General features: G+C 35.4%; 2 protein-coding genes across 5 annotated transcripts in view; one reads left to right on the top strand and one right to left on the bottom strand.

Annotated features, from left to right (window-relative positions):
- LOC135104384 (nucleolar protein 14-like) overlaps positions 1-7,352 on the top strand; it is a 33,219-nt gene extending 25,867 nt beyond the window's left edge. Inside the window, 1 exon segment of the mRNA XM_064011765.1 lies at positions 7,218-7,352. The gene's annotated coding sequence lies outside the window, so the exon portion shown is untranslated.
- Positions 1,801-25,477, bottom strand: LOC135104385 (arginyl-tRNA--protein transferase 1-like). Of its 4 annotated transcripts, XM_064011766.1 has the most exons (11): positions 25,300-25,477; positions 21,409-21,535; positions 21,019-21,128; positions 19,166-19,276; positions 14,402-14,551; positions 13,680-13,888; positions 11,386-11,547; positions 9,358-9,519; positions 8,428-8,609; positions 6,676-6,928; positions 2,166-2,698 (listed from the first exon to the last, which is right to left on the bottom strand). In XM_064011766.1, the coding sequence occupies exons 1-11, from the start codon at positions 25,460-25,462 to the stop codon at positions 2,552-2,554; spliced, it is 1,776 nt and encodes a 591-aa protein (XP_063867836.1). In that variant the 5' UTR covers positions 25,463-25,477; the 3' UTR covers positions 2,166-2,551. The 4 variants fall into 4 exon arrangements, with proteins under 4 accessions (XP_063867837.1, XP_063867838.1, XP_063867836.1 ...); XM_064011767.1 differs by lacking the exon at positions 11,386-11,547 and having other exon boundaries at positions 1,801-2,698; XM_064011768.1 differs by lacking the exon at positions 9,358-9,519 and having other exon boundaries at positions 1,801-2,698.

The following is a 25,477-nucleotide window of genomic DNA, read 5'->3' on the forward strand; positions in this document are numbered from 1 at the left end:
GTTTTCTTTACAGCCATCTAGTTGCCTCACAGAACTGTCAGTTTATTATTTTTTTTCCAAACTGATAGAAGCATGAAAAGATTACTCTCCTGCACTTGCCTACTTGCAGATTTATTTGATAGATGTAGTTAAATAGGAGATACTTCTATTCACTATTATTGTATAGGTACACTATTAACCTTCTCACACATTACTAATTTCCATTAGTTTTCTTTCCAATACCTCCTGTTGGCAGACATTTGTGGCCTCTCCACAGTCCTTGAAAACTTTGATTTAGAATCCATTTTCTTTGCTTTGAAAACTCAGAAGTAGGCATGTATTATATATCATTAGGTTCATAGGAAAATTATCCTTATAATGATCACAAAAAAATGCTATAAAGTAATTTAACTTATTTTTTCCTCAAATACAAAACAAAATTTAAAAAAATGTTCAAGCTTTTAGCTCAAAACTTTTACCCTGAGCATTCTGCGCCCTACACATCACCAAAACTTTTTTCTTTTTTTTTTTTTAGTTTTATAATGATACTGTTGGCTTTGTGATATATCAGTTAGATCCAAGAAATAAAAGTGAAAGCAGCATTCATCATGGAATATGTGCAGACTGCAGGCAGCTTGAATTACAGGCTGAAACTGACAAATTAACAGTTGACCTATTCTGGGGAGCAGCAGCATTGCCAGTTCATTAAAACAGTATTCAACATAAATCACTTTCATATTGTTCCAAAAGATAAATTTGCAAAAATATCAACTGGATCTTATTCAGAAGCCACTTCAGTTTCTGAATGTTTTTGCTATAAACTCAGTCTATGCCAAAGTGGAATAAAATTGATAAGATACCCCATGACAGAATTTAAATTATTTTTTTTTACTTTGAAAGTATATTTGTAATAATTTAAATGTATTTTTATGAAAAGTGCAATTCTCAAATGTAATCCTCAAACTGAATTAGTGGCATCTTCATATATTCGACAATGCTTTTTCCATAAACTTGTACTGACTGCTCCATACTAGATGAAACAGTCTACCCATATTTTTTTTTTTAGCTAAAGTGATATGTCAACTCAGTGGATTTTAGTAGGTAAATACCATTGCCATGCAAATTAAGCTACACCCTCTTTCTTAACCCTATTCCATGTCCAACTCTCCATCCCCACTCCCTCCTTGTTTCTACATTTCTCATACCCCCTCCCTCTCTCCAATCTATCTATCTATCTATCTATATATATATATATATATATATATATATATATATATATATATATATATATATATATATATATATATATATATATATATATAATATGAAATACACACACCCCGCCTGAGTGACCCAAATGCCCTGAAGGTGGTTTGACCATTTAAACAGCTCCCAGTAGACATGTATCCTTTCTATCCTGTGTTTGTCATTCTCTCTCTCTCTCTCTCTCTCTCTCTCTCTCTCTCTCTCTCTCTCTCTCTCTCTCTCTCTCTCTCTCTCTCTCTCTCTCTCTCTCTCTCCCCTAAATATTCAGGACAATTTTTACATTATAACACACACGACACCACACACATCATGCATAGCGCAGGTGGAAGGTGAGAGGTCATCATTCCCTTGGGCCTATGGATTAACTTCTGGAGAGAAAGATGAGGGGGATGGGGAGGGGGGTGGTAAAGGCTATACAAGTCACTTTCCTGCCTCTTGTAAGTGAAAGCAACAACTTAGATTACATAATACTCACCTATGTTTAGTAATTGGACTATCATTAGGAAGTACTCATAGGTGTTGGGGTTTTTGTTTTTTATTTCCATATGAGAGAGAGAGAGAGAGAGAGAGAGAGAGAGAGAGAGAGAGAGAGAGAGAGAGAGAGAGAGAGAGAGAGAGAGAGAGAGAGAGAGAGAGAGAGATATGGGATTGGGGAAGAAGAGGGATGTGAAAGGAGATATGGAGAGGGAAAGGAAGAAGGCAGGCCTAAGGTACATATAAATTTCTAGCTGTTGCTAGAAATTTAGGTAGGAGAACTGCTTCCTCAAATAGGAAACCAATTGCACCTATTCACACAAATTGCTAGCATATGGTTAATTGCTGATTGACAAAAAAAATTATATCATCCATAGATAAATAATTTAATGATGAAGACCTGAAAATCATTCTTAAGTTGTCCTTTGATAATGAAAAGTAATTGTAACATTTAGGATTTGGTCTTTAATGCAGCATCAGTAATCTGTGATGTTTCTTAATCTATAACAACTTGGGAGTCCTGTGTAAACCCTAATCACAGTGTACAGCATATTCTTAAAATAGTTGTAATGTTGAATCCCTATGTACAGGACTAGCATATTAATCTGCTTGCTGTAAAATCAAGGGAGAATCTTTATTAATGTTAGTGAAGTCTCTTAGAACAAACATATATTAACATTTACAATGTTTAAGGCAGCAAAACATTAATGATTTAGAATTATATATAATTCAGGATAAATTTGCAATTTATCCTGAGGATAAATAGCAGGAAAACCCTAGTAGAGTCTACAAATGAGAGTAATAATATGACTATATTCTGAACCTGTCAAGCTCAGCTTCGACATAAAAATAAAGTATATGCACTCTTTGCTCCTACCAATGACGCATATTCCTTTACTTCTTCTTCTTCGTCATCATCAGCGAAATGTGACTGGTAATCTCCATATCTTACCAGATTCCGGTTATGAAGAACTAAAATCTGAAATTAAATGTTTACTTGTTACTAATAAGTTAATGGTAATTCAATGCAGTAAGGTATCCAAGCAGTAGATAAAAATTGTAGAATAATTAATGAATGAGTCTTTGGACTGATTTGATGAGTGGCATTTGAAGCACAGGAGGATTGCAATATGTTAGCCTAATGAATCTTTTATTTCTACATTTGATGCATCCTGAATTGGGAAGTGAAGTGAGACCAAAGTAAGTTGGAAACCCCTTTTAGGCGACTGAGCACACCAACATTGGATATCTCAGTTATGAAATAACTTTTGGCATTCTGATTTCTTACTGTTAGATGTTAACCTCTAAAACTTGTGTACATGTGACCTGTTTACATAAACCGGTGCATTACGAGACCTACCACGTCAGTGCCCCCAGGTCACCAATTTCCAGTGACATTAACTGTCAATCACTCATGTGCTTTTAGGTGGGAAAAGGATGAAATATACATTGTCTTGAGTTTCACACTTGCTTTCTTCTGAAGGCATAGTGCTCAACCCCAGGATCGTGAGACTTGGGGTAAATGTCTATTTATTCCAGTTCCATGGCCCAGAGCTCTGCATGTGTATTTAGTCCTCCATCTAGCATGATGCAATGCTTGGGGAGTAGTCACAGCATCAAAAACTGTGTGTTTGTGAGTGTGTTTTGCTCTCACATATGCCTGTTGTGATGCAGTGCCATCACATCTAAAACTGTCTCTGTGTGTGTGTGTGTGTGTGTGTGTGTGCATACGTAATTTGTCCTCACATCTGGTGTGATGCAGTGCTGTGGCATCAAAAACTGTGTGTGTGCATGTGTTTTGTCCTCACATCTGGTATGATGCAGCACTGTGGCAATGCAGAACCATTGCATCTGAAAGTGTGTGTGTATTGTCTTCACATCTAATGTGGCACAGCATTGCAATGATGCAGCACCACTGCATCTATCACAATAGTGAGACACCTCTCATTTGTTTGTTTCTTTGCATTGCAACAGCAGTGACCTTCCTCTCCCCTTCCTCTCTTGCATGCAAGTTGGCATGACTAGTGTTGTGGCTGTGGTTTATTCACAAGGAATTTATATGTTCAGGCATGTGAACTGTACACAAAAACACATAAAATACATAGCATGCAAGTATTTATTTTTACTGTGATGGCAATGGTAGTAATGCATGTAATGCTATAAAAGTGCAAAACTTGTGGAGACAATGTATGAATTTCGATATGATAAGAATTTAGGATTCACTGTAAAACTCAAGGACTGTGAAACTCAGATACCACGAACTGTACAGAAGCTTGGATTATTTGGTAACCTTTTGACAACACTAACACTAACAATTGTCTCAGGTGGTAGGGGAGGGTACTTGCAATGAAAGAGCCTTGTTCCAGACCAAACTGCCCAAGCTGTGCAACTGATCCCCATAAAGTGAGGACAGGAGTATTTCTCTTATTTGTGAGGCCAAGGAGCTAAGAGTGGTGTAAATGAGTGTGAATATGAGTTATGTGCCTACATATATGTACATATGTATGTACATAACACTGAAATACAAAAGTAATATATAGTTTTTGAGAGAAAGAAAAATTACAAGGAAAATAATGTGATATTTGAGAGACACAAGAGAGATCAGACCAAAAAAGAAACCATAAACAAGAATACATCAGGAAGGTGCTGTGGCTAAAGTTAAACCTCCCAACTTTCAACCAGAAAGCCATTAGCCTTTCTTAGTGTTCTTAGCATCATGTCCTCAGAGCAAGGTGCAAGGAATGTTTATTGATGATGTCCAGTTGTATGCAGGGTGTCCCACGAGTTAAGGTACATATTTTGAGATTTGATAGCTCAAGTAATTCTAAGCTGAAAATACTCAACAGGTGCAGGGGGCGGGGGTGGACACTCTCCTGGGGGGCGGGAGCACAGGACAGGAGGGGAAAACAATCACGGACTCACTGGCTATTTGTATAAAAGAGATACAGCTATCTATCTATCTATCTATCTATCTATCTAATTCTATTGATCTATTTAGGGGAGGAGGATTAAGTGGGTGGTGCAGGGCAAAAAGGGGCCCCAACTGCACTGAACCAGCTTTGCAGGGGGGCCCCAGCTTGCAAAAAAGTTGAGAACCCCAGCTATACACATATACTGTGCTTTGCTTAATTTTGTGAGAAATTAACATGTATGTTGCAGAAACCACTCGCCTGGATAGGCCTCCACCTACTTCCTTATCTCCTTTGTTTGCTATGTACTCAAATGGTGCCAAGCAGCATTAAGGGATAATTTCTTGTGCACAATCTATGCAGTCAAAGCCTTACAGGAGACAGCAAATGACAGATAAAATTTTTTCATCATCAGTACAAGAATACAAACAAATACACAAATATGTAAAGGAGCAAAATTCATGGAACATAGTACAATTTGACATCACTTAGAAAGAATATCAAATAATTTCTAAAGGGACATTTACAGGAGTGGCAGGAACACCCGGTGAGTTACCACATCTATTTAAAAAGTAGCACTTAACAATCACTATACTGCTGTTTCCTGTACATTTTCTTCAATGACATATACAAAATTTTAATATGTCATGTGCTAAATGTTTCCTGTAAGACTTTGTGCAGATTATACACCAAAAATTATCACTTAATGTTGTATGGCGCCACTTGAGTATGTAGCAAGCCAAGGAGGGAAGAAAGGAGGCGGAGGCCCACCTTGGCAAGCAATTCCCGCAACACACAACTTGCACATAAATTTCTCCTAAAGTAAAACACAACACGTGTAAAGAGCATTTTCAACTTGGAACTATTGAACAATCAAATCCCGAAATATGTACCTTAACTTGTGGGACACCTTGTACATGGCATACCAATATAAAATTATTTTTCTCACAGCACCAAACATTATATAACTTTGTTTTCAACCACTTGATCAAGAATTCTTGTGGAGACATGACAAATTTATGCACATTATGGCTGCAAGACAAAGGCAGAAATTACTGCCTTTTTCTTCCAAAAACAAAGTAAATCAGTTTTAATACACAATAAGAAACACAGCTGGCTGGGCATGATACTGCAAAAAAAATAATAGCAGAGATCTCCATTTTACATTGAAAATATTCTTAGTACCATAATTCTGATAAGATATTTAAAAGAAACCAAACACAAAGATGCTCAAGATATTTAAAAGAAACCAAACACAAAGATGTTCAAAGTCAATAATCCTGATCAACAGGAAGTCATACTGGATAGTGATTTACAGTAGTGCTGAACAAGCAGTAGGAAGTGATGTTTCATATGAGGACAATACAATAGTAAATTTGAGGAAGTGAGTAGACAAGTATTTCCATCATCTAGTTCTTAAGCACTGTATATAGGCAGCTATAATATGAAATATCTAGAAGCAAATGGGCATCCATGCTAAAACACAGATAGTTATCTATATACCAAGCCAGCAACTGCACACAGCGTAGCCCAGACAAAGTACCACACATTCATATGCATATCATTCACACTTAGCCATGTCAGCCCCTGGTGGAAATGGATAATCATGGATCACTGTATTATACTATAATTTCATAAAATACAGCACAATACTGGCATGGTGACATCACCACTCTCATGACATCTGTTTGCTGACTGGCTGAGCTGGTTATGGTACAGTTACACTATTTGCTGATGGTCCAACATGCTAGGCTAGGTCACCTCTCTGGCTTTCAGACCTCATGTCAAAAAAAAGCATATGACTTTCTCTCTCCTGTTTACCTGTTAGATGGTCAAATCTTGTACAGGAGAAATATAGGAGGAATATGCCTTTCATTATCTGAGCCTAATTCAAAATTAGTATATTTTGGAAGATGCCCCTTTGCTTTTAGACACCTACATGTACTGTAGACTCGCATCACATCCTCAAAAATACAAAGCTCACACCTACAAGCTTCCCTGCAATAAATACAAAGCTCACACTAACAAGGTCAACAATATTACTTACCTTGTTTATATCCACTAGGCCATTGACATCCACAGCAGAGACATTATCATTTAACCTGCAGTACTTTGCCTTGTCTAGTTTAGGTGTGGCTAATTCGATGGGAATCCACTCATAGGTCTCAGGACAAAGTAGGAAAGAGGGTTTGTACTTCCCTTTATAACGCATCTTGAGGCAAGAGTGGATATAGAAACCCATATAGTACCACTTTAGAGGTGCTATTCTGCGCTGCAGCTCACGCACTAAAGCCAGCTCTCTGTGTGGGAAGAGTACATTAACAGTATGACATTCCTTATATCAGTATTTGCCTCCCTTATTAATAAAGTTGGTATTTCTGAGATACGCATTTATGCAAACAGACAATTTTTGCCTGTCTGCTTCTTTAGATGCGTAGAGATGATAAAGGAGGCCAAATATATGGAGGTACAAAGCTGATGTGAAAAACTTATGTGGTGGAATGATTTCAGCAAAACATTTTAACAAGTTCTTTATAATACACTTTTAGGATGCTAGAAAAATTGTTTTAATTTTATCATTTCTTCCAGACTGAGCAACCATGAAGCATTTCATTGTCACATCCGACATGACAGTCATGGATTCTGTGAGTTTTCAACCAGAGAAATTGAGTAGTACGTATTGTACTAACAACTGGATGCAATAAAATATACTTTCTTTAAAAAGTTTGTATTTTCTTTCCCTGTGATGTATGAGAACAAAATGCTGTTTCATAAAATTAAATTACCAATATTAGGGATGCACCACAAAAACTACCTTGCATAAAGATGTTCATTAATGCATTATGAACATTTAATATTAGGCTTTCGAGATCAGGTGAGGAAATTAAATCGAGGTGAAGTCACTTACAGATCATGTTGAGGGGGATGTGGCATCTATACTAGCAGCTGATCATAATATATCATGTAATTTATATCAAGAAAAGTTCATTTCAATATTCATGCATTATTTAGCTTTATGCATGAACAGTACTTTATGAAATAACTTACTTTTCTCAAAGTCAAGAGTAATGAAGACAGCAGTTGAGGATAAGGGAACAAATCAATACTTGTCTCTACATAACATCAGCTTATTACAGTAAAATCCCTCTTATCCAGCATCAACGGGACCGCCGACATGCCGGATACTTGAATAGAAGTGAAATTATGTCCACAATCACCACCCTACACTCACGCATCTTACCATAACAAAGATCAGCTGATCTTAATCAGCTGCTTAAGTGTAAGCACAACACGCTTCCTCTTTTCTACAACTTTAGGCATGATGAAGGCGTCAGGCGATAAACAGTGCACACGCGGGACTGAGTCACTGAGTAAGCACAGTGCAGTGGGCCGTGGGTGGCGCGAAGCAGTGCGCTCTGGTGGCGAGGGGACAAAGTATGCCTCGCGCGGGAATTTTAATCGATTAAAGAGTACACATTGATTTTTTATTAATTTTAAGGCTTGGGGAAAAATGTGCCAGATACTTGAAGCTGCCGGATACTTGAATGCCGGATGAGAGGGATTTTACTGTATTTGTTTTAGATGGGATGACCTAACCACCAATTTAGCTGAAGGTTCAAATATTTTGTAGTATCAGCGATCAGGAAAATGGAAAAATTAAAGGACAGGTGACATGTAGAAATAGGAAAGTTATAAAATAGAAAATTGATCTTGCTTTACAGCTCTAGCTGTAGCATGATTTCTATTTGATTAAATATTAGTATATCCAACTAAGCATTTCTTAAGTATCTCAACTCACCTCAACGAAGCATAGGTTCCTAATGACAAGAATGAATATTCGGGGTCATAATAAAGGTAGACAGAGGAGACACAGTGTGGCAGGATGTCAAGGACTCCCACTGCAATGAGTCTGCCATCCATCCAGTACTGGTGGTGGAAGGAGCCATAACCCTGTTCTGGACCATTCCCTGGCTGCCATGGCTGTCACCACACACCCAAGAGAATGCATTGCCATAAATATTTCTGATATATATTCACAAATTTAGTAAAGAAAGCATACATTTTACAGTAATTAATGAGCAAAAGCATGGTATGCTGATAATTTTTTTTGTCATTTTGGCTTCTGAAAACATTTTGTTTGTATATGAAATACATAAAGTGAAATGGTCTTATGAAAATCTTTTGTTTCTACATGAAGTAGAACATGCCATATTTTACTGTGCAGGTGCCTGACAAAGATCCTCTTCTTTTTTATAAATGACATGGATAGAAACTTAATTTAAAACATCATGGATTGTTTGATATAACACAGGTATAATTTTTACCTTTACAACTGATTTCCTTACATAGGAAAAAATACTTTACAGGCAAAAAAACTGACAAACTGCTAGCATTTCCCACATATTTTTCAATATTTCTGATTATGCTTATTTTTCAAAGGTTAGTCTATTATTCTTTATTTTGAAACTTGGTCCATTCCTTTTTTTTTTAAGTCTACACATGAAATGTGACCACTGTGTCTGATGGCATGTACTACTTCAACTCTACAGCCAAACAGTCTGCAATACTGGCAATGGGCAAGATAACTAATTATTTCCAATCACAAACTTAGGTAACTGCTTAAGTAATAGTGAAAAAACTTTGGCAAGTTCCACATCCAAGCTTCTTGCATGTTTAAGTACAATTTCACATGTGCTTAAAGAACCTAATACTAGAGTCTGGGCCATACCAACAGGGGCCCATCAACCAGGAAGTTTTGGTAGGACATCTCGTCACACTCGCATTCTGAATCATGATGCACTTCCAGCTGATACTTGCGAAAGACAGCATATGAGGCATTATAGGTGGCTTTGAATGCTGCCTCGGGAGGATCAACCCTCACCAGCTTCAGCTGTCAAGAATCAATTTATCAAGACTTAGTTTCAAATAATCTTAGTGCATTAGAGCTGAGGATGATAACCGATATATGTACCTAAAAGCAAACTCTTCAATGTAGAATTTTAAAATACTGACAATAACAAGTGAGGCACATAGTGACAGAAGGGCTTCTGCACACCATAATATCTTTTGAGTGATAAAAAAGTTGAAGTTCTGTGACACTCGTAGTTACTTTTTAAGATAAATATACATTATATAACATATAATACATATAACATATAATGTTATATACATTATATAACATAATGAAGATATTTTGAGTAAAATAAAAATAAATAAACACTACTTCTACTTGTTTGTGCACATACAAAGTTCATATAGCTTCATGAAGATATAAGCAAAAAATACATTTATACATACATGACTGTCTCCCCTCAAAAGGAAGTAGCCAAGCCAAGGCAAACAATTTTTACATTCACACTAATTCACCTCGTTCTTTTAGCCCCTTGGCCATAATCAGTATGAAAGAAAAACTGAAAATTTTATTTAGTATATTCCATTTGCTAGCCAGCCTCTGACTGGACCACAGGGGTCCTGGCTGAAAGTCCATCAATGCCTTGAGATTTAGACCTAATCAGAAAACTATTGCATAAAATCTGAGACATTCACACTTCTACCTGTCACTTTTCCATTCTCATATTTTATGCTCATGTACAGGATAAGTTGCTGAACCCATCCTCAAGACTATCTCAAAACTATCAAAACTGGTCACATTGGTAAGTAGTAAGCCCCTCTGTCACATCATGCCTCAATCCTTCTGCCAAAAATATAGTTGTAGAAACTACTAATTACAGGTAGCAGGTTTAAAGTTTTATTTTAAATTAATCATGGAAACTTAATACTGAGAATAATAATGGTTAAGAGAATGATCAAGAAAGGTGGATAAAAACCGTGGGAATGTTCACAGACAAAAAAATGTTTGAGTGTAAAAAAGAAAAATGGGCAAAATAATTATTTCAAACACAAGGAGTATGATATGATAAAAAGATGTCATTACTTTATACTCTCCATAAAGATAATTTTTGAAATTTTGTCTCAAGACAGACTTATAAGTGTTACACAAGTAAAGGAGAAAGATATCAATGCTTCAGAATATAATTAATTCCTTAAAGAGACTAAATTCTAGTATCATCTTCACTCTACTGAGGAAGAGCTTCGAAACAGGACTGACACAAAGATTGGTACTTCAGAATTGTTTTAAAATTCCTTGAAATTAAGCTCTTTTTAGGTGATGAAAGAAAGAAAAGAAAGGAATTAGAAATTAAATGTCCTTTCAGCAAGCACTGTTTCACAAGTTGTATGATTTCTTAATTAATCAAGCTGCTGTTACCATAAGCAGCACACATGTATGTGAACTAGACACAGTGTTCCTTGTACTATATAAGCTCTGCCTTGCCTAATTTTTACACTGCACTTTCTTCCTTCAATACAATTTTTGTTAATCTTGAAGAATGACATATATGATTAAGTGGGTACTCATTCTAAAAGAATACAACTCATGAAAATAGTTGTGAATGCGGCTTCCTGGTTAACTGGCCCCTGTTTGGTATGGAAAAAATATAAGCATTTTTTGTCTATATGATAGGGATTGTAAACCAGCAATAAAAGATATTAGGCAAAGTATACCATTAAAAGAAGTATCACTTCATAATTAAGATTCAGTATGAAAAGTAAAAAATCTGGAAAGTTATTTCTAGTCAGGAATGGCAAGAATGAACACAAGAAACATGCCAAGTGGTATTGCAACAATACTGCAAATATCTTCCTGGTCTGCAATCATTCCCATCACAGTTTCAGCCAGATCACAAGTGAGTACTACCTCGAGGGGTGAATTACACAGGAACCGCTTAAACTGAGACTCATTACACTTGTCTGCAGTGTCTCCGTGGATGGTAATTTGGTATTTCTGATACAACCGATGAGCCTTCTTGAAACTCTGCAGAAACTCAGCACTGCTTGGCTGAGAACGAACTAGTCTAACCTGTAAAGTCAAGTCAGTATCTGTTCTCCCTTGGAATACTAATTCTTTTATTTGCACAGCAGCATGTTACAAATGAGTACTGCAATATAACAGATTAAGAATTATTTATGGCATGGACAACTGAGATCTCAAATAATTACATGTTTAGTTGGTAGTCATGTCACATTGTTGCTGATCTTTACACTGACTCTAATCCTTAAGCAGATGCATCTATTTAGATGCAGGCCTGGCACCTCACTCATGACAGTGATCATTTATGAAAGCATGATTTTTCACATCTTAGATTTTGAATTTAGGCATTTCATTTTCCATCAGAGGTTCCAATAACTTATGAAAACTCAATCTCTTGACAAGTAAGTGTTGTCTTTTCATTTGTGATTTATGGAATAAAGTATCTGGCAACCTTCATGACTCATCCATACCAAGTCTATGATTATAACTTACTGCACATGCATCCTACCTCAATCCAGAGTATCTGCCCTCCACCTGAAATACCTACAGCATAGAACATGACCACATCCAGAAATATGTTGTTAATTTTTTGTAGTAAGGCTCTGCTTCTGTTTATGTACACAAAATAAAGTGGTTTATCATTATCTCTATTCTAAGAATATTATGAAGGAATAAGTAAACATGTAATTCCTTTTCATATTAAAATCTGCATTTTATCCCACAGCAGATTATGATACAAATAACTGTTTGGGATTAGATATTAATAAAGTGTTTTATAAAGCCTATGGGAGAAAAGATGACACAGAAAAATATTTTGTGCTGCACTTTGTATCATGACACATCTGAGACATCAACAATAGGTAAGATTATACCATTGCTTATGTCTCAACACCTATGAGTACAATAATAATGTTACATAAAATTTATAAAATCATTATAGACACTATCTATACTCAAGTGTATTTTCTCTCTTTCTCTCCATAAGGTACAGCCAACGAATGCTGATCTTGTATCATGGTGGCACATGCTACTTTGTGAGTCTGTTTTACTTAAAGCCTCTCAGCAAGCATAAAAATGGGCAGGGACAAACTAACTTATTGGTATCTCAAGTGCATCTTTCCTCCTCATGCTAATAACAACAATGACCAGTATTAATCACCAGAGTCAGTATTCATTTTGTCTTCGGTGATGTATAACAAGCTTTTTTCTCAAGTTGAAATAATTTTCAACGTACAAAACTAGGGTAGGGTGTGTGTGTGTGTGTGTGTGTGTGTGTGTGTGTGTGTGTGTGTGTGTGTGTGTGTGTGTGTGTGTGTGTGTGTGTGTGTGTGTGTGTCTATATATATATATATATATATATATATATATATATATATATATATATATATATATATATATATATATATCACATTACTGGTATTAGTTAATGTGTACATATTAAAATTACTTGTAAAGAGATAAATATCCATCTGATTAAATAAAGATATGATTTGCTAACCTCTAAGCTGATAATATGTATATGTTATGACTGCTATCAACTGTAGAGATAACTAAACTAATTCATGTACAAAACACAAAATCATAATTTTATGTGACTGACATACTCCCACATTTCCACTTGGAGAGGATACCTACTATGAACTAGATCATATAAGTCCTTATCATCTTCATATGATCAAGTTAAGCCATGAGTTCTAACTGCCCTCCTCAGTCATATGTATGATCCTAAAATCTAAAGATTAAGTACTGAAAATAGCTGGCAATCCCTCCACTTGCATTCAACTTAGCAATTTTCATGACTGTATGATCTAGGAAATGAAAAATACACTACAGATGTGGGTTAAGACCATTCTTCCTACTGGATAAAATAAGAGAAGGGGATTCCCAGACCCTCCCTCCACTCCTTTAAGTCATCTTTTTACAACATGTAGAGAACATGGTGGCAACATTCTTCTATCTCAGCCATGGAGTGTACAACCATGCCATGTCCCCCATAACACAAGGTAACTATGACTAGAGCATCTGGTCTTCTAATCCTGAGTCAGACCCACTACCACTGCACAAACACATAATTATAGTTGTGTATTTGTGTGTGCACACAGGCAACATACATATACTAGGTTAAAAGTTTCATGTGCATATTTTTTACTATATGAAAAAGAGAAAAGCGTGCAACACACCTCCAAGTTGTGGACCGGATTTGCTGGAAGAGGTTCATACAAGAAGTCCTCCAGAGACTTTTCAGTGTTGCTCTGCTTAGACACTTTGGTTTCCATAGGAGATTCACCTCTGCCCAAGCTTTCCAATGCCCGTTTAGCTAACTTTGCCTCTCGCCTCTCTTGCCTGATGACCTTTGCTTTCCTGCACGGTGGTCGGCTGGCATCTGGACCTAGGCAACCATGGTAAAGTCAGGTTATAAACACTACAGATACAGAGGTGAAAACTCCATTTTTTTTTTTTTAAGACATCACTATGAATGATGCTCACTACTATCAAGAAGCCACTTATGGTAGAAACTTTTCTGCTTTATATCCAACATCACTATTCCTCACTACAGTGCCCCATTAGCATCAAACTGAGACAGCTTATTTACATCATAATTTCCTCCCACCAGACATCCAACTCAACAGCAATTGAGTACTTCATGCAGTATTTTTCACAGCACTTACAAAATAATAAAAGGTGGAAACCACTTTATAAATGAACATAAGGGAATCTCACTTGGAGAATGGGAGGTATCCACATGATTGTGTGGGATTACTGGGAAGGTGGGAAACAATGAGGAATATCTACCTACTTAGCTACCTATCCATCATAATGTAATCTTCCTTCTTCCTGTGAATCAGATATAACAGTTAATGTTTGTCTCAACTGCATTGTGTCAATATCAAAAGAAACTTACCTATGCCTTGAGAAACATTTTTTCTGCCATCTTGATTACTATTTGGTGAATCTTTGCTTGGAGAAAGAGCACTGGTAGCTTCACTGGCCTTGGGCTTACTGCCAGCAGATGCCTCATTGCTATCTGATTTAGTATTGCTCATCTGTAAACCTTGTCAAGATAAGAAAGGAATTATTATCATGTGATCCCCAAAAATATTTTGAGTATAAAAGTATGCTTGACATTTATATTTGAAAATGATGTGAAGCCCTAAAGTAAATTTGTTTATAACTGAATCTCTAAACTAAAGATAATGTGGTTCCTTACATAAATTTGTATAAATAGTTGAACCTCTTATCAGAAACATCAGGACATTTTAAATCTTGATACTTTGTTTATCCTTAATATAGTTATATAAAGCTCAACACAAGAATATTTGGACTTTACAAATCCCACCATAGCAACTGGTATGAATAACAGTACATGTTGCCCATCACTAATCCAGCATCACTGGGACCTGTAGGATGCCAGATTGGTGATATTGCCAGGTTACAGAGAGGTTAAGTTAGAATACACTTAGCTAAACAGTTAACCACCTCATCGTATCTTTAAATTGCCCCATAAATAAGTACAAGTTGTTAAATAAATGGGGCTGTAATGATACCACTTTTTCCACCAATGCTGATACTTCACTTCTGGCCAATACTAATACTGATATTGTTAGCAAAGAAACAGCAATTTTTCTTTCTACTTCTTTGTCAAAAAACCAAAGCTGTAAAATTTACACAAGTTTCACATCAACACACTACTGTCATGTCTTTTTCAGAAGCACAACCTTATCTTTTATGGATAATGTACAATGTTTGCACTTTACACAATAAAAAACATTTCCATTATTCACTGGAGCCATGGCTGAAGCCAAAACTGAGAAGGTTTAATAATAAACCTAGAAAAACAAATTGGAATGGCTTCCCTGTCTTTGAAAGTGATGCCAACTCTTTATGCGGCAAGTAGCTGCTGCTTCTTGTGACCTGTTTTGCTTTGTAACACTTAAGTCATCCACTCCTTGCTTCTGTTATTCTTGTACTGCTTCTGTTTCACCATTAAACTGCTTCCTCAGTCCTTTTTTCCCAACTGTGTTAAAAAAAACTTTTGATATATTTTATCATCTTTCCAACAGACAGCAGGTTGGCGCAGCAACCCAGGAAATTTGAAATTATGCTAATCAAAATTAGTCCTGGATTTGTGATGGATGACCTGTACTTATTTCAAACTGCATCTACACTCAAGTTTCAATTTCTTTATTAAATCTTTAAATACTAAACATCTGAATAAATGTGGTAATTCATGAAAACTTATGGTAAGTTTGCCAAATGTTATCAAAGATTAAAGATGCACTTGCAGTCTCCATATTTGAGAAACTATACTTTAATGATGGTTTCTAAATTCTTTGTTATACAGCTCAGGAACTGAACCTGTGATAAAAAGAATGCAGATACAACATTCTAACTGTTCAATTAAAAATATCACATATAGTTATTATAGTTATTTAGACTGCCTTCAGAATACAGTTACAGCTCTTCCTATAACTGTTCAGTGGGGTTTCTCATCATGCACATATGAGACACCTACAACCAGAGTAATGTAAGTGACACCTCGGCTAAAATAAATATTTTCATTCCAGTGTCTTCCCCCACCATTCTATTATAATAGGAGACAGAACATCAGAACGGACACTACGACAGGGTGGAAAATCCATCCAAGTGAAATTATCTACAGAACAGTTCTTGCTGCGCTTGAGGCAAGGCCATCAGAAGCTGGTGCCAGAGTCAAGTAACTTCCTCACGATAGCACAGGATACCCAGCCAATGACAACCCATCCTGCGAGTTACAGCAGATTAGGAAGTACATGTATGTCACTTACATTTCCACTCTATGATAATCACAAAAACAAACAAAATAATTATTACTGGTTTTTAATTTCATTAGAATACATAAGAATGCAACAATATGATAGAACTGTGGAAATAAACAATGGTGGGCAATGGATACAATTTAATGCTCATGCAAGATATTTTTTAACAAAATTAATCTGAAGAAAATCCCCATCATCCATTTGTCTTATAGAATGCTTTAATTTCACTATGCTGATTGCAGAGCATATATATGGATGAACACTGTGACACCAAACACAGCTTCCTATCTCAATTCATTGAGGAAGTATTGAATTCTAAACATAAAACTTTTATTTTATTTTATTTTATTTTTTTGCTTACATCACTCTGGCTCTTGGCACCTCATATGTAGACCTCATCACATCACTGAAGCATTTTCTCTTCGGAAGAGCTTGCGGCATCACACAAACTATTTTTAATTAACCAGTCATAACTAACTCTGCTGTTCTATAGTACCTACACCTATGAATCTAAGGCAATTTAATAAAAAAAAAAAAAAAAAAAAAAAAAAAAACTATTTGTTTTGTGTCTTGGTAGTCAGATACAACACCACAAGACTGGTCAAGAAATCCATTTACTGCATAGCTAAAGGTGACAGCAAGCTAAATAACCTTAAGAGCAACCAAGTCACTAACTGGAATGAGAAAAGGATACAAAAGTAGTGCAAGCATATACTGATCAGTCAAGGTGAAAAAGTAACAGAAAAGATGGAAAAGGTGTGCTGCTATTGTGTCTGAGAACTGAAGAGGGTGCAACTGGTCACAAGGTTTGCATACAGATAAATAAATGACAAGGAGTGACATTTATGTGCGAGTGTATGTGCATGTGCACATATATGAATGCAAGGGTTCACACACAAACAGCTGTTAAGGATTTTTTTTTTTTTGAGAGAGAGAGAGAGAGAGAGAGAGAGAGAGAGAGAGAGAGAGAGAGAGAGAGAGAGAGAGAGAGAGAGAGAGAGAGAGAGAGAGAGAGAGAGAGAGAGAGAGAGAGAGAGACTACTAAAGAGCAGTTGCCAAGATGAATACAAATGTAGTATGTTATGAGAGAAGCAGATGGATAGCTAAAACCAAAAAAATAAAATAAAATAAAATAAAATAAAATAAAATAAAATAAAATTAATTAATTAATAATAATAATAATAATAATAATAATAATAATAATAATAATAATAATAATAATAATAATAGTAATAATAATATCTAATAATAATAAAGATGATAAAAATAAAAAAAATAAAAAAGTGATTACCTTAATCCTTTGACTGCTATTTGGCACATCTTTCCTTAAATACTAATCACTCTGAGACACCTTTACTTGTTCTACAGCCACTTCCAATCTTTAAACTGGATAGAAATTGCAAAATATATTCTTTTTAATCCCCCTTCTTTCCTGTAGATGCTTATAGGGATCTCATGCATTACTTCTGGTGTTGTTAATTGTTTCATATTGCAGAGAAAGGGTTAAGGAAGTCTGTGGGGAAGTTTGTGTCAGGGAAACACCTTTGATAGGCGATAGCTAGATGATCAATGGGTGACCTGGAGGGAGAAGTATGGACAGAAATGGGATGGCCTGATAATGTAGTTGAGCATGAAAGGTTCAAGAAAACTACTACAAACAGAAGTGTTGTGGAAGAACCACCTCAAGGTTTTAATCTTTTTTGTCAGATTAGCATAGTTTTAAGTGAAGAAAGGAACAGTCAAATGGATATGAATATCAGATGTCAAGATGCTGGAAGATGATTACATCTTTGATGTGTTTGTGAAATAATGAGAGGCAATAGCGAAATATGAATAATACATATATTACCACATTTGGATATTCAAACATTAAAGAATTGGTAAAGGAGCACTACAACTCATGGTCATACATAAATTATCTTAGGAATTTGGGTCGAAAGAGATGCTAATAAATATCAAAAGATCATGCAGTATGAAAAACTGGAGCTAGGAAAACATAGCTGAGACACAGTGACACTAGCAAACTCTGGCAGTGTGGTAACAGTTTCTGCTTCTAATAAAATAACTGCAGCATGTAAGTTTAAACATCCACCATTTTTTGCATTAAATGAGTAAGCCATTATCTATTGCTTCTCCTTTTACATGATATACAGGGACTTGCAGACATTGTGTAAACAGAAGTCATGTAAAAAATAAATAAAATAAATGAAATAAATAAATAAATAAATAAATAAATAAATAAATAAATAAATAAATATATATATAAATAAATAAAATGTTTATATAAAAATTAGTGGGAAAAGGGAGGTTAGGGAATGTTACCTGTTAAATTGCCCTATTTTGTCCTTAAATAAATTTATTTATTGTGAATAAAACTGACTCCTACAGTTTATCTTTAATTATTAATACTCACCTTCAGAAAAATAAATAAGTAAATTAATTAATTAATTAATCAATTAATTTAAAATTATTATTATTTTGCAATGCCAGAGGGCAGCACTGGTGATTGGGCTTGATTGCACTAACAAGAAAACATCATTTGAATTCATGTCATGTTAAACTGAATTTGTGTTAACCTCTAAAGGACTGGAAGTGGCTATAGCCACTTTACCAGCAGCAGACTGGAGGCAGTTTTAGCCACCTCAGGTCACAAGTAGTTTATATTGTCAAAAGTCTTCCTGGCAGGAAGCACTGTGTCATATGCATACATGAAAAACATAAATTTCCTACAGTTCACAGGCTTTATACTAAATGTTTCACCTTTTTTCTTGATTAATTGAAAAGTACAGTCTTTAAGAGGTTCAACTAAAATACAGCTTGATACTGTTATAGTTTTGTTGAAATGTTTGCTAAAAAATAATGATACATACGTTGTTCTGGAATTGCAGAAGATTTTGGTAAAGAAAATGATGACACATCAAATTTTGCTTCAGATTTTGGCTTCACATATTCTTCATTTTCTCCCACTGCACCAGTGCTATCTGAAAAGAAAATCATGACAAATACAAAGAGCATTTCCTCTTTATCTTTACTGACATTTCCCATAAACTAATTTAAGTTTAGAAATATTTATAGATATGTCAATGCATCACATGGCCCTCTTGTATCTAAACATTTAAGCTTTCTTACATGTCATAGAGTTCCAACCACCCTCCTGCCTTGCACCATCCATTCTCATGTCAAATCCTCCCATGTTTGCACATGTTTGAACCATGACATTTAAAATGGAGTGCTTCCTCCACCTCTCTCTCCATTCAGCTTAATTTTGCATTTCTTTGGACATTTAGCTCTAATTTACATAGGCACTCCTTTCTACCCTTTCAAACATCACCACGTTACTTTTGTTTACCTTCAACTTTGGCCTTTTAAACATACTACAAAATACAAGCATTGGCAGGTCATCATTTTAACCAATCAGCAATATAACTTCTGTAAACATGTAATTGTATTCAAGAATACATCATTAATCTCTGCTTTTATCTCCTTTGGAAAGCTTTCACACCAAAGTGACAAATGGTAAGTGGCAAGCAACAAGTGACATAGGGCACAGTATTTTTTGACCAAAAAAGATATGAGGCTCAAGGGCTAGAGGTCACACATCTTAAAATCTTAATCTTGAATGAACATAAAACAAGCAACAAATATGATACATTTTCCTGTAGGGAAAACTGTCATGTTGTTCCATGCCTTGTCTTGCTCATCCTTTGGTCTGTAATCTGGCTAAATTATGGGTTTTCACAACTTGCACAAACATGATGTTAAATACCTCACACTCTAATGAATGAACAAAGAAATTAAGCACTCTTCTCCCCCAGACAACTGAAAGAGGACTCATCTCTCCTCCTGTTACTCTTCACAAGACATGGCTGTCCAGGGCAGTGTTGTTATATGTGGCTGACAAAAATCTGCCGAGTCAAAACTGCTTTACATATGCTTCACAGTTTCTTTTGTTATATTTTCTACTTTATACTCTAATAAAATCTAATGCAAGTAGTCATTAATCACTTTGGGAATGAAAGCTCTATGAAATTTGACAACATTGTGCAAGGTAGGATATCACAAAAAAAATAGGTGAATAAAGAAATAAAGAAAAATGAAATAAAACAAATAAATAATAATAATAATAAAATAAAGTATGAATAACCAGCACACATCTCTGCTTCAAATTCTCCTCTATATTTCCAAGCTTTCAATAGTTTCTGCATTATCTTGATGAATGTTTTTTTCTATTCATATAGAAAGCTTTTACCTATTCTGTAATCTCCTATCCACATTATACACCTTCCACCCATTCCATTCTGCTATCCTGTCCCATACTTTTCTCAAAGTTCATGAATATAACAATAACTTTCTTCTCTTCCGTCAACAATTTTTAACTGCCATCTCAAAAATAAATAAATAAAAAAATAAATAATAAAAAAATAAATAAAAATAACAACAAAAATAATAATAATAATAATAATAATAATAATAATAATAATAATAATAATAATAATAATAATAATAATAACAATACTCACCTACATATCACCAAAACAATTCCAAGCCCTCTCTGCTCTTACCTTATCTTAACTGATGCTGCTTCTAAATATGAAGAAAACATTTCAGGACTTAACAGCTGTCCACAGGTATGTACAGCTGCACACTTCCTCACTAATAATTCTTCACTAAAACATATTCTAAAATACTCTGAATATTTTATTAGCAAACTGCTGTAACTTACCCATTTCTGGTGTTCCGCATTCTTTCCTGCCACCATAACTAAGGTATCGATTCATACGTTTGAGAACTTTCTTTTGACTTTTGCTGAGCTTGATCTCCAAGGCATCACATCTATGAAACAGAGGAACTTACAAAAACTGTTTCTACTCTTCATTATAGGGAAGAATAACAAGATAAGTGTCCATTTAATACAATATACTTCAGCTTATCCATGATACCTACAAATCTTTTGATATATATATATATATATATATATATATATATATATATATATATATATAAATTTTTTTTTTTGTATGAAACAGATTGTCATTAATCACACAAACAGCTCATCAAAGAAAGGCCTTTCAACTGAGTCCCCCATAAATCCCTGAACCAAAGAAGGACCTACTTGATGGTGTACATTGGGCAACAGGTCTTGTCCATGGTTGGTTTGTAACAATATTTTCCACTACGTCTCCACCCTCGGTCTATTAACGCCTGATAGTCACCAACAGCCATTCTGTGTGCCCACATTCCTGTCAACAAAAATTTTGGGATGAATAACAGAAAGGACCTGCAATAAGAGATATGATGCTACACAGAAACATTTCAGCTATGTATAATAACTTAGTTAATACACAAAATGTATAAAAATCAAAGAATAATGGGATATTCTTTATTTTCCTTGTTCATTTGTATACACAACAGACATGTGATAATGCTATTAACATCAATATATGTACAGTATATATTTTTCCTTCACAGAAGTTTTGACTATGACTCCATTTTCCTACACTAATGGCTTGGTGTGAATAAAGAAAATATACAAATAATGAACATGACATTTGGCACTTATTATTTGTTTTTATTTCTTTCAAGTAAGATGAACTCTGGCCAGGGAGAAGAAAAGCCCACTGAAGGTGCCAAGAAAGAATTAGCCACAGAGAAATGTCTTGAAACCTCCCTCTTGAAACAATTTAAGTTATAGGTAAGGGAAAATACAGAAGCAGGCATTGAGTTCCACAGTTTAACAACAAAAGGAACAAAAGACTGAGAATACTGACCAACTCTTGCATTAGGGAAGATGGACAGAATAGAGGTGAGAAAAAGTAGACAGCCTTGTGTGTTGAGGCCACAGGAGGGGGCCAGGCATACAGTTAGCAAGATCTGAAGAGCAGTTAACATGAAAATAATGATAGAAAAGAGCAACAGATATAACATTAGAGAACAGAGAGGCTGAAGACAATTAGGTAGTTAAAACAGAGGTGTTGGTTAATAGGATGAAATGGTTTTGATTCTACTGTTAAAAAAAAAAAATATATGAGAGGGACACCTTCACATATGTGAAACATACTCCATACATGGATGAATAAGGCCCCTGTACAGAGTTTGCAACTGGTGGGATAAGAAAACTGGTGGAGACAACTCAGAACATCTAAGTAGATAGAAACTGTTTTAGCAAGGGACAAGATGTGAACTTTCTAGTTTAGATTATTAGTAAAGGTCAGACTGAGGATGTTCAGTGTAGAAGAGGGAGGCAGTTGAGTTTTAGTGATGAGGAAACAGCTATCCAAAAGGTTGTTGAGTTGATAGATAGAGGGATTGGGTTTTTTGAGAGAATGAGCAACACTATGTTTGCTCTGGCCCAATCAGATATTTTGAAAGATCAGAAGTCAGGCATTCTGTGGCTTTCTGCATTAGTTGCTCAATTCCTGAAAGGCTGGATGTGTAAGAAAATATGTGAAAAGGTGCATAGTGGTATCAACAGTGTATGAGTGATAGGACAATAAATTTGGTTTAGATTACTGAACATCAGAAAAAGAGTGGATGACATAGTACAACCCTGGAGCCATCACTGTTAATAGATTTAGGAGAAAAACAGCAATAGAATGGTCAGAAAACTTGAGATAAAGTTACAGAGAGAAGGATCAAAGTTGTAGGAGGGTAGTTTGGAAATTAAAGTTTTGTGCCAGACTCTATTGAAAGCTTATGATATGTCTAAGGCAACAGCAAAAGTTTCACCAAAATATCTATAAGAGGAAGTAAGGAAGGATAGACCACCAGTAGGGCAGCCACAAAAGAAACCATACTGGTGATCAGATATGAAGTTGAAATTGATAGATCTTTAAGTCTTCCTATTAAAGATAGTTACTTAAGAAATGCAGTAGTATGAAGGATTAGAGCGATGACCCTTTTCTGGAACAGGCTGAATGTAGTTCAAGGAAAGGTAGATGCTGACAGAGTAGGAAGAGTTTGACTAGGCAAGGTGGAAACACTGAGGCACAATGCTGGAGAACAATGGGAGGTACCCCATCTTGTCCATAAGCCTTCTGAGGATTAAGGTCAGCAAGGCATATAAAACATTATTATGAAGAATCTTAATAGGAGGCATGAAATAGTCAGAAGGGGAAGGAGAGGGAAGAACAAGCCTTGAATCATCCAGAGTAGAATACATACATGTTTTTAATCATGTAATGTATGTAACAATTTGATCTATGCCTCACAGAGAATAAACATGCAGGTGAAAGAAGTAGAGGAAACCTAGGCAGGAATTTGTCCTGCAATATTTTCATAGACCTCTCTCAATTTGGGTTAGTATTTTTAAAGAGATGATTTGGTATCTAATGTCACATTTAAGACACACAGTATAAAGCCACCTCATTTTGAAAGCTCTAAAAACCACACTTTCTTGAGGTGTTTTCTTATTACTGAAGTGGCTTTCCTCTCTCCACTTCACTCTTATCTTTCTTCCTGCCACCCTATAAAGGTGTCAAGAAGATAAGATAAATCAAGATTCATAACACCAATAACTGGGACCTACAGTACATGATGGAAGTCTATTAAGGAACACAGATTATTTGTTTAAGATCCTACCAATGTAAAGAAAGAAAGAAAAATAAAGAAACAAATAAATAGTAAATAAATAACAAATACATAAATTACACAAGAACAATGAAATGGAGAAAGTCATTAATCAGTTAACATGTATATGTAATAACTTTACATAGGTAAAAAAATTATACCTACCTATTCTAAGAGGAAAGATTGAAAAATCAATTCTGGTTTGTCATATTGGTACACTAGATAGTTTGCTAAAGGCAAGTGTTGTTATCAGTACCAGCACATGATATGACAGGAAGAAAATTTATCAATTATTGGATTAGCAAAAATGACCCTCCTGAAAATGACTAGTGAGACTGAAAGATATAGAAGAGATGCAAAGAAAATATTTTAAATATATAAATAATAAATAATAATTAATAAAAATACATGCATAATCACTGTCTCCAGGTTGGATCTGTTAACTTTTGGCTCACAAAAATAATTCACTGTTACATTACCAATGATTATGTGTGTCATTAAGGAGCTGCTTCAAAGCAATTCTCTGCCAATTTTGTTTAATCCTTCTGGCCCTTTCCTTTATAGCCTGGCACCTCAGAGTCGGTGCTCCTCACAAGGGGGAGGGGGTTAAGTATGTGGTTTAAGAGCCTAGTGGAAAAGTACTTTTGATGATTTTTCAGTAAGGAGTGTTACACACCCCAACTCAGAGATCTCACTTTCTCACCGGGACATCAGGCTGGTTGGCTATGGAAAGCATAGAAAGTAAATAAATAAATAAATAAATAAATAAATAAATAAATAAATAAATAAACAAAACATTGATGAGACTGCAATTAACTCGAGTATGTTTCTACCTCAACATACGATAAAGTTCATGTACACCTTTACAACTGATGCAATTTGATACTTGAAAAAAAAAAAAAAAATCCACTATGCATTTTTCATACTGGTAAATCAAATTCTTGACAATCAAATCTACCACTTTCTTCAGAACCAGCACATCACAAGTAAGTTTACTAGTATTTACTTCGTGCCAAAATGAACACTTAACGACCCAGTTTATGGTGTCCTTTGGTCATCAATATTAAAGACAAGCTAAAAAAAAAAGTCACAGAAACACTAGGGGGTATAATTAAATCTGTGAGCCATCCGATGCCATGAAGATGGGGTAGATGACCAGATATGACAGTAACCCCGTTAATGGAAAAGGTTTGGAAAAAAAAAAAAAAATTCATGAATAGAACAGATAGACTGGTTTTCATATAGATGCATTGCATAGGAAGTGTCACGTGTAGGCCCACTGGTTCCTCACATCTTCTTTCACGCTGTTATGTGGCAAACCATCGTCTGGTGTCAAGTTCACCTGACCGCCGCACCAGCACAGGTTGCCCCGCTCACCTGTCACTCTTCACACTGCCCCACCAATCACCACTACGCCAGTTAAACCAAGGTGTCTTACCGTGGCTGAAGTTCGTGTCGCTAGATTTGCAGTAACCACATTTGTAGCCACTGTGACCCCGCATATATTCCACAATAGAATAACCAGGGTCCTTCTCTGCGGCCATGTTGAGTTTATCTTCTCTAGCTAGTTGCCCGTACTGTCTCAGTTCCGGGATGTCCATGGGTCTTAGTTTAAT

This window comes from Scylla paramamosain, chromosome 10, assembly GCF_035594125.1.
Source record: "Scylla paramamosain isolate STU-SP2022 chromosome 10, ASM3559412v1, whole genome shotgun sequence".
In the NCBI taxonomy this organism is placed as follows: Eukaryota; Metazoa; Arthropoda; class Malacostraca; order Decapoda; family Portunidae; genus Scylla; species Scylla paramamosain.